The sequence below is a fragment of the Gopherus flavomarginatus genome, chromosome 10 (assembly GCF_025201925.1).
Source record: "Gopherus flavomarginatus isolate rGopFla2 chromosome 10, rGopFla2.mat.asm, whole genome shotgun sequence".
In the NCBI taxonomy this organism is placed as follows: Eukaryota; Metazoa; Chordata; order Testudines; family Testudinidae; genus Gopherus; species Gopherus flavomarginatus.
In genome coordinates this window covers 30,797,993-30,807,738 of record NC_066626.1, presented here as the reverse complement: position 1 = coordinate 30,807,738, position 9,746 = coordinate 30,797,993, and the positions used below count along the sequence as shown (strand labels likewise).

The 9,746-nt window shown below is 46.0% G+C and overlaps 1 protein-coding gene across 1 annotated transcript; it reads right to left on the bottom strand.

Moving 5' to 3' along the window:
- Window positions 1–1,378: 1,378 nt before the first annotated feature.
- Window positions 1,379–4,164, bottom strand: LOC127030244 (uncharacterized). The gene is made up of 2 exons (XM_050916385.1): window positions 3,466–4,164; window positions 1,379–2,623 (listed from the first exon to the last, which is right to left on the bottom strand). The coding sequence occupies exons 1-2, from the start codon at window positions 3,659–3,661 to the stop codon at window positions 2,094–2,096; spliced, it is 726 nt and encodes a 241-aa protein (XP_050772342.1). The 5' UTR covers window positions 3,662–4,164; the 3' UTR covers window positions 1,379–2,093.
- Window positions 4,165–9,746: the final 5,582 nt, after the last annotated feature.

Genomic DNA, 9,746 nt, shown 5'->3' with positions numbered 1-9,746 from the left:
TGCCAGACAAGGGGACCCAATTTCACTTGTTGCTCTCTCCACGGTTTTGGTGGGGAAAGGCACAGCTAACACATCTGCAACCAGTGCAATAGGCAGCACAGTCCAAAGGCTGTAGTATGGACCACTGCCTACCTGTGTACTTACCCCACAGGGGGAAGATTCAATCTCTTAACAACCCTCATATCAGTCCCTTGCACAAAAAACCTGTTTTGACTATGACAAAAGATTTAGGGGTCATGGTAGATAATCAGCTGAAAATGAGCTCCCAGTGTGACACTGTGGCCAAAATAGCTTATGCAATCCTGGGATGTATAAACAGGGGAATCTCAAGTAGGAGTACAGAGGTTATTTTACCTCTGTATTAGGCCATGGCTACACTTACAGTTTTGCAGCGCTGGTAGTTACAGCTGTGTTCGTACAGCTGTGTAGGGCCAGCGCTGCAGTGTGGCCACACTGACAGCTACCAGCGCTGCAGTGTGGCCACATTTGCAGCACTTGCAGCGCTGTTGGGAGTGGTGCATTGTGGGCAGCTATCCCACAGAGCACCTCATCCCATTTTGGCGCTGTGGCTTGTGGGAAGGGGAAGGAAGTGTGTGGGTCTTTCCGCTTCCTGTTCCAATGCCCGTGGTGCTTTGCTACACATTCCGAGCAGTTTGGCGGCATTGTGAGTCTGCAGCGCGATTTCTGAGATTTCTGTTACAAATGGAGCCTGAGCTGCTGAGGACCTTGCTGATGAATGTTGCCAGCACATCACGCATGGCAGTGGAGCTATTCCTTCAGCTGCAAAGTGACAGTGAGGAGTCAGATGATGATATTGAAATGCCTGACGCTCAAGACACTCAATTGCTTGTGGCAGTAACAGACGTGCCCAGCACCGTGGAACGGCGCCTTTGGGCTCAGGAAACCAGCACTGAGTGGTGGGTCACATCGTCCTGCAAGCCTGGGATGAAGAGCAGTGGCTGCAGAACTTTCAGATGAGAAAAGCCACTTTCATGGGACTGTGTGCTGAGCTCGCCCCTACCCTGCGGCGCAGGGACACGAGATTGAGAGCTGCCCTGCCAGTGGAGAAGCGGGTGGCTATTGCAATCTGGAAGCTGGCAACTCCAGACAGCTACCGATCGGTGGCGAACCAGTTTGGAGTGGGAAAGTCCACCGTTGGAATGGTGCTGATGCAAGTTTGCACAGCCATTAATCACACCCTGCTAAGAAGAACCGTGACTCTTGGGAACGTGCAGGACGTTGTGGATGGCTTTGCAGAAATGAGTTTCCCTAACAGTGGAGGGGCAATAGATGGGCCGCATATTCCTATTCTATCACCACCCCACCTGGCATCAGAGTACGTTAACCGCAAGGGGTATTTCTCCATGGTTCTGCAAGTGCTTGTGGATCACCGTGGGTGTTTCACTGACATTTACTCAGGATGGCCTGGAAAGGTGCATGATGCACGCATCTTTCGGAACAGTGCCCTGTTCAGGAAGCTGAGGGCCGGGACTTTTTCCCAGACCGCAAGATCACAGTAGGGGACGTCGAAATGCCCACTGTGATCCTTGGAGACCCCGCTTACCCCTTAATGCCTTGGCTCATGAAACCGTATACAGGGAAGCTTGACAGGAGCAAGGAACGGTTCAACTACAGGCTGAGCCGGTGCAGAATGACTGTGGAGTGTGCTTTTGGCTGTTTGAAAGCCAGCTGGAGGTGTCTTTATGGGAAGCTAGATTTGGGGGAAAGCAGCATCTCCACTATTATAGCCGCGTGCTGTACCCTCCATAATATTTGTGAAGGGAAGAGTGAAAGATTCAGTGAGGAATGGACCTCCGAGGTTCGACGCCTAGAGGATGAATTTGCACAGCCAGAGAGCAGGGCTACTAGAGAGGCCCAGGAAAGGGCTTCAAGGATTAGGGATGCCTTAAGGGAGCAATTTGATGCTGAGAGTCAACAGTAATGTTTGGTGCCTTTGCTGTGCTCCTTTCTACCTTGGGGTACAGTATTTACCACTTCCTGCAATAATAAAAAGTATTGTAAAAGCCATAAAATCCTTTATTCAAAGTACAGTACATAAAAGGCCAGGGGGGTTAGGGTGGTGGACTGTATATTCAGAGGTTTGAATATGTCCTGTTTGGATTACTGTTCAATGTCTGCTGCACTTCAGGATTACTATGCTGCAGAGTAATGGGGGTGGAGTGCACAGGGTAAGAATTGTAGTTATCAGGGCTGGTAGGTGATCGTACAGGTGTTGGGGGCAGCTGGGGGTAATAAGAAACTGGCTGCTGGAGAAAGGTGTTTTGTGCAAATACTGGGGAACAAGAAAGAGAGCTTTGGGAGGGGTGTGGGTTACCACGGTACAGATCTGCCTGCATGGCTACGAGAGACTCGAAAGAGTCAGTTTGGCGAGCCAGGAGGCTTATCATGTGCTTTGAGGTTTTTTTGGTAGCCAATTCCTTTCTCCTGCTTTGTGTTTGCCTCCACTCATACATTTTCTCTCTCCATTCCTGCGTCTTCCTACTTTCTCTGTTGTAGTGAATCATAACTGCTTTGATCAACTCCTCTTTTGATTTTTGTGGATTTTTTCTCAAGTTCTGCAACTGACGTGAGGCCGGTGATCCGGCTGCATTAGTCAAGGTCACTAAAAAAAACATAGATAGAAACATGTAATACACAGAGGCTACATTGTTTATTATCACACAGTGAAGGAGTTTGTAGACTTTTTGTAGCATCATTCCCACATACCTAACATAACACAGAGAGGCCAGGGAAGCGAAGGCATGGCGAGCAATGGGGTGAGTGTTTCTGCCCCGACTTCATCTGGGAGGGGGAACTGACTGATGGCTCACTGGGGTTTATCTGCACTGGGTACAGGAGGTAGTTGGTGGCCTGCACAGGGGACAGTAGGGAACATGAAGCTGGCGAGCTGCTGGCGGGGGGGGGGGGCGGTCCTTGGAACTGCCGGCCTGCTGGTGGGGGGGGGGGAAAGCACCACGGGGCTGGCTACCTGCTGGAAGGTGGGGGGAGCCTGGAGCGCACCGCAGGGCTGGCTACCTGCTGGCAGGGGGGGGACCGCGAACCTGGCGCCCTGCACTCAAGAATCCCTAAATTCTCAACAGGGTTTCCTACTGCCAGATATATCACTGCTGCATGTTACCTGGGAAGAGAGGGAGGGTCTTCTACAGCAATGTGGATTCCGCCCTGTCCCCTATGCAGCTTGCCTGTGTGCAGCCATGGTACCCCCACCCCTCGCTGCACAGTGGATCGGACGAGTTAGCCTGACCGGGACAAGGACCACGGTGGCTCTCCCTATAAACTTGCGAAAGCACATTGCCCGCGCTCTGGCTGCAACTTTTCAAGAGATTACCGAGGCAGATTACAGAGACGTGATAGAGCAAATCAATGGGCTATTCCACGTTTAGGCATGCGTGCAGGCAGCCATAACCCAAACCGTCCTCTCCCAAAACATAAAAATATGCTTACCCCGAGCACGATCCTCTGCTTCTTCCTCACCAGCAACTTCCAGCTGCTGCGACTGGCTAGCCTCCTCCTGGCTTGAGAACAGCTCCTGGCTGCATGCCTCCTGGGACTCCGGGGTGTCTCCCTCCACCACAGTAGCCTGACTCTCGGCTTCCTCTACACCCTCCCCCACTTCTCCCTGCTCTGAACTCTCCATCATGCTCCTAGGATTGGCAGTGGGGTCACACCCAAGTATGGCATCTAGCTCCTTGTGAAAACGGCAGGTCGTGGGGGCAGCTCCTGAGCGGCGATTTCCCTCACGGGCTTTGCAGTAAGCACTGCGCAGCTCCTTAATTTTTACCCTGCACTTCAACGCGTCCCGTTCATGGCCCCTTCTCAGCAAGGACTATGATATCTGCCCATAGATATCATAATTTCTCCGGCTGGAGCGCAGCTGTGCTTGCACAGCCTCCTCACCCCAAACACTGATGAGGTCCTGCAGCTCGGAACTGTTCCATGCTGGGGCTCATCTGGGGCGTGGAGGCATGGTCGCTGATTGATTGATTGCACTCCACACCTGGCTGAGCAAACAGGAAGGGGATTTTTAAAATTCCCGGGGCATTTAAAGGTGGGGTCAGCTGAGCCCAGGGCAGTGGAGTGTGCAGGATTACCAGAGAGGCTTAAAAGGTATGCTGGGATACCTCCTTATACCCCGGAGGTCAATCAAAGCGATGCAACCACTGGTTGAATACTGAGTCCACTTCTGGTGTTTACAATTCAAGCAGGATGTTGATAAATTGGAGAGGGTTCAGAGAAGGGCCACAAGAATGATTAAAGAATTAGTAACATGCCTTATGGTGAGACTCAAGGAGCTCAATCCATTTAGCTCAACAAAGAGAAGTAAAGAGGTGACTTGATTACAGCCTATAAGTATATACATGGGGAACAAACATTTAATAACGGGCTCTTCAATCTAGAAGAAAAAGATATAACGTGACCCCATGGATGGAAGCTGAAGCTAGACACATTCATACTGGAAATGAGGTGTAAATTTTTGACTGTGAGGATAATTAACCGTTGGGACAATTTACCAAATTTTGTGGTAGATTCTCTATAACCGACAATTTTTAAATCAAGATTGGAAGTTTTTCTAAAAAGTATGCTCTAGGAATTATTTTAGAGGAAATTCTATGGCTTTTGTTACACAGAAAGTCAGACTAGATGATCACAAATGGTCCCTTCTCACTTTGGAATCTATGAATCTATGAAAAAGTTGTCTCTGCACAGGAAGCCAGAATTTCCTCCTTTAAGACAAATATAGTGTTTGTTTTTAAGGACACACAAGAACTCTATGGCAGCGGAAGGAACAAAACCCAGGACTCTGGACTCCCATTGCTGTGCCTTAACAATACTTCCTCCCTTCTAACCCAAATTATTATTTTCCACTCTGTTCAGATGTAAGTTAGGAATAGATTTCATCAACCGCAGGAGGGCCTCTGGCACCAAGGTCAGTGTTACAGAGGTTAGGGCTCCCCAGGCTAGGATGGAGGGTAGCAAGGATCCCTAAGCTAGGATTAGTTGGGGCGAGTCAGGTTCTCTGGTCTAGGGTTAGAGTTGGTTCCCTTAGGGTGCCTCAGGCTGCCCTGAAATAGGAACCAAAATAATTGTATACAAAGAAGCCTCCTTGGTGGATGTATACTGACATGTGGTTTAAGTTTACATATTGTAAGTGTAAATTTAAGCAAGGAAATCAGAGCTAGGCATCAAAAAGCCCTCACTTCAATCAAATAAAGACCATTTGATCAACAGCTGGAATCTGTGCAGCCCTTTATCCAATACAGTATCAGATATTGGAAGCCATTAGTGCCTCTTATTGCTTCAGCTACAAAAAGCTGTTTCAGATTTTTGTAATGTTTGTACACCTGTAGGAGTGTTAAAAATAACAGAACAGAAAGGGGGGCACAAGGAGAGAGAGATGAGCTGCAAAGAAATCTAAGCCACGGCTTGTAACATACATCTTAAAATTCAGAGAAAAATCTTATTACAACAAATCCTCCAGGAGCTGCTCAGCCAGCAGAAAGTGGGGAGGTGATGGTGAGATCACTTATACACTGAGAGCATGAGTCACACGTCTTCCACATGGAACGTTTTAAAACAGACCTCAGAAACACAGATCACTTTTTTTTTTAAAAAATTTGGGCCTAGTATGTTAGTTTCTTTGTCAAAATAGGAAAATGACTCATTTATAGATAGCATCTCTTCTGAGGAGCATTTTACATTCCCAAGATGTAACTCTAGTGCCATCCTGTGACAGATATGCAATTCACACCTACTTGAAAATATCAGATTTTCCTTAGTTCCATAGTTAATAGGAAGCTATCAGTTTAAATATCGTGATTCAGTCTGAACACAGTTTATCTATTATTACAATTAATACCTTAGATTACTGTATGTGAAAGAGAATAAGCTGATTTTCCTCTAATCTATTTTTTTCAAGTTGTCTAGTCAGCTTTATTGTTTACCCTATACAGTCAGATTCCAATTTTGTTTGTGCGGCCCTTTGACACAGCAATGGGGAGAGAAACAACATTAAAAGACAGTGAAGTTGCATTGTTAAACTACCAGAATTAGCAGGTGATTCAGGGGGATTGGCATGGCACCTGAAACTAATTCAGACTCGCTTTTTTAAACTGACAATTGCAAGTATATTGTGCTTCTTTACCCGACGCTTAATCAACACCAAGAATCACATTCTGCCCTCCCCCTAAACTGAACAGGAGCTACATACACGTCCAGTGGCAAAAATGACCCCAAATGGAAGCACAGCAAGACAAAGCAAACAAATGGGCCATGTCTATGGAGCCTATCCAAATCTAATTACAACTCCCTCTGCCAGAGTCAGTGTGGCAGGACAAGACAGACAAAGAAAAGACCACATCTGAGATGTTCTTTTGAAGACAAACTGTAACACACAGGCCCCCTAGGCCAAGGGTCTACTGTTCTTTGTAAACAACTCGTCTCAGACTTGACAAACTCTTTATACCAAACACATATCTTGCAGGGTATATATCCATAAAGGTTCACATGTAAGGTACCTATAGAAAGGTCATAACCTATCAATCAACCTATCTCAATTATTGTGAGATTCGTGTATGGGTAATATTTAATGTAACTGTATTGAAAGTGTGCTTTATGGAGTAAAAGTTAATCACCAGAAGATAGAATGTCTCAGTGATGGCCCATTCCAGTAGAAGGAAGCTGTCGGCCTTGCTTGTTAGTGGTGATGTAACACAAGGCCAATTTGTCTAGCCTTACTCCATCTCAACTCTATCACTGGAAAACTATAGAGACAATTGCAAGCATTTGAAACCACTTGCACGTTAAAAAAAAGGAACATTACAAGCAACAAAATCACCCTCCCTATGAATAAAGACAAAAGACTGTTTCAGTATAACAGAAGGCGTGGAAAGGCACTCTCTATCCATTCACAAAGGAAACATCTTGTGGAGCAGTGGTGTTTCCATACAAGTTAAGGTCCTGGTCTGCAGGAAACTCTGCAAGAAGATGGAACTTTGGAGGGGGAAACCTGCTTTATTAGATAGGAAAGGTAATGTTAATAAGTGTAGGCCCTAGTTCACGTGTTATGATATTGTTTTGTATAGTAACTATTTTTTTCCATCACTCATTTGTTTTTAATTGAATCTCTACTCTTTCCTAAGCCTTCTTTTGTTTTATTACAAGTGCTATGTAGTTTACCAGTGTAGTGTAGTTCCTTTGGGATCAGAGTAGTCAGTGTTGAGGCTGGATGTCACAAGTGAGTGCTTCAGATCAGACACTGGGGTGAATCTATTGTTAGGCTGCAAGGTGAAGACAGGACTGGCATAGCTCAGAGGAGAGAGCTTGAGAGGTTAACAGGCTGGACGTGTTAGGCAGCTAACACCCAGCCATCAGGGGCCAGGCTCTCTCTCGTTAGCGGCAGGGGGTAACAAGATGATGCATAGTCCTGGGTTCCCTGAGAACCATCACACAAATACATTTCCCCTAACTGAATCTTTTCCTTTTTCAGTCTCCTCTGAAGTAGCATGTAGTGGAGTCATAGTATTTCCCCCAAACTAGAGCTTCTCCTTCCCTAGTATTCTGGATTTTCACCCCTCCAGGACTTCACAGGATTTCCCCAACTCAAAATCCCAGTGCATTAAAATGAGAAAATTAACAAAAAATGGGTTCATTCATTTACCTCTTTCTTCACGAAAAGGGCCCTTAAGCCCTCTTAGCTCCCTCTAATTCTCTATGTGAAAGTAGAATGAATTATATTGTAAAAATAAGAATGGATTAAAGAAATGTTATATGTACCTTTAAGCAGAAATAAGAAATGTTGAAATACAGGTGCCAGGAAAAGAAACATTAGGCATAAACAAGGGTGCTAATGGCGAAACATTAACAGAAGATCGGTAATAGTAAGGAAATAAGATATGCATGCCTAGCCCAGGTAAACTTATCAGATTCTGCTTCCTTTGTTATCTTGTTAAGTGCTCACCCTTTTATCTGTATAAATAAGATAGTTTGTATCTTGCATGATGCTCACATTATCTGGGTGTTATTAGCAGAGCACTGTGCTAATAAAACAGAGTAGTCTGACAAACTGTGAGTCCTGAGTCTAACTTTGACATCTGTCTGTTCTCAGGGAAAGGAGCTTTTTCTATACCTGGCCCTCCTCTGAGCTGGACACATGGCATACCCTGGGAATTGCATCTCCAACCTACCTCCCTCTCTTTCTTCCAGGAAACATGGGAATGGGGAGATGCAGCCCTTGAGAGACGTAACTGGTCTTATGTACCCATTGCAAGGAGTTACATTAATATTTTTAAAGGCATGTTTACTTACTGAGCACCTTTTACAGTTCTATAAAAATGTGTCAAAACAGCAAAAATAGAATAATGCATAAAGTCCTCTGAAGACTAGTGTAACCCTTTCCTTGCCAGCAGTAAAAGGGGCCAGGTTCAAATAGTTGGGGGTTCCTCTTAAAATTAATATACATATCAGCTCAAGCCTCCACCCAGAATCTTGGGAAAACTAAATTCCTTTCCTGGATGCCCTTAACAGACAAACTTCCCCTCTCCCACGCTTCAAGTATGAATAAAACAAGGAAAAATGTATTCAAGGGAAAAGGAACTTCACATTAATTTGGGAAAACACAGCAACAATAAATCAAACAAAAGTACAGCACCCACTCTCACAGTACCTTTGGCCTGAGTCCTTCATCTCAGTTTCCCCATGAGTGTGAACCTCCAATGAACAAATATCCCTTTAACGCATCACGTTCCCCCTTCCCTCTCTGCTGTATCCCATCAGAGTTTATTGTCAGTGGTTAGCAAAGGTCCAAAGTCCAGGAGTACACTCAGACAGGTCCATCTCCAGATGCTGGGAGAAGCGCTGCCTGGTCCAGTCCAGAGACACCACTGCCTAACCCAGCTATTGTGATTACAACTCTAGTGGTGCTGAAAAAGAGGGTCTTTACCAGAGATCACTCAGTTCTATCACTGCACTATAGAACCCTTGTCTTTCCCTATGGATTGTGTCCAAGCTACACAACTCAGTAGTGCAAGACTGTGATTTTTATCGTGACCCCTCACTTAGGGTATGTCTACACTATGGGATTATTCCAATTTTACAGAAACCGATTTTTGGAAACAGATTGTATAAAGTCGAGGGCACGCGGCCACACTAAGCACATTAATTCGGCGACGTGCATCCATGTACCAAGGCTAGCATTGACTTCCGGAGCATTGCACTGTGGGTAGCTATCCCATAGTTCCCACAGTCTCCCCTGTCCACTGGAATTCTGGGTTGAGATCCCAGTGCCTGATGGGGCCAAAAATTTGTCATGGGTGGTTATGGGTAAATGTCGTCAGTCAATCCTCCCTCCATGAAAGCAACAGCAGACAATCATTTCGCTCCCTTTTCCCTGGATTGCCTGGGCAGACGCCATAGCACAGCAACCACTGAGCCCGTTCAGCCTTTTTTCACTGTCACTGTATGTCTACTGGATACTGCTAACAGACGCGGTACTGCAGTGCTACACAGCAGCATTCCCTTGCCTTTGCAAGTTAGCAATGACGGTTACCAGCTCTACTGTACGATCTGCTCCTTTGCAAGTTGACAAAGACAGTTACCAGTCATATTGTACCATCTGCTGCTGTAATGGGTGCTCCTGGCTGGCCTTGGTGAGGTCAGTTGGGGGCGCCTGGACATAAATGGGACTGACTCCCCAGGTCATTCCCTTCTTTAAGCTTTGTCTAATGAAG

Excerpts from the sequence above, each read along its gene's own strand:
- LOC127030244 (XM_050916385.1), bottom strand. The coding sequence starts at position 3,661 with ATGATGGAGAGTTCAGAGCAGGGAGAAGTGGGGGAGGGTGTAGAGGAA. Across the intron at positions 2,624-3,465 it reads AGCAGAGGATCGTGCTCGGG|TGACCTTGACTAATGCAGCC; the intron begins GTAAGCATATTT and ends TGTTTTTTTTAG.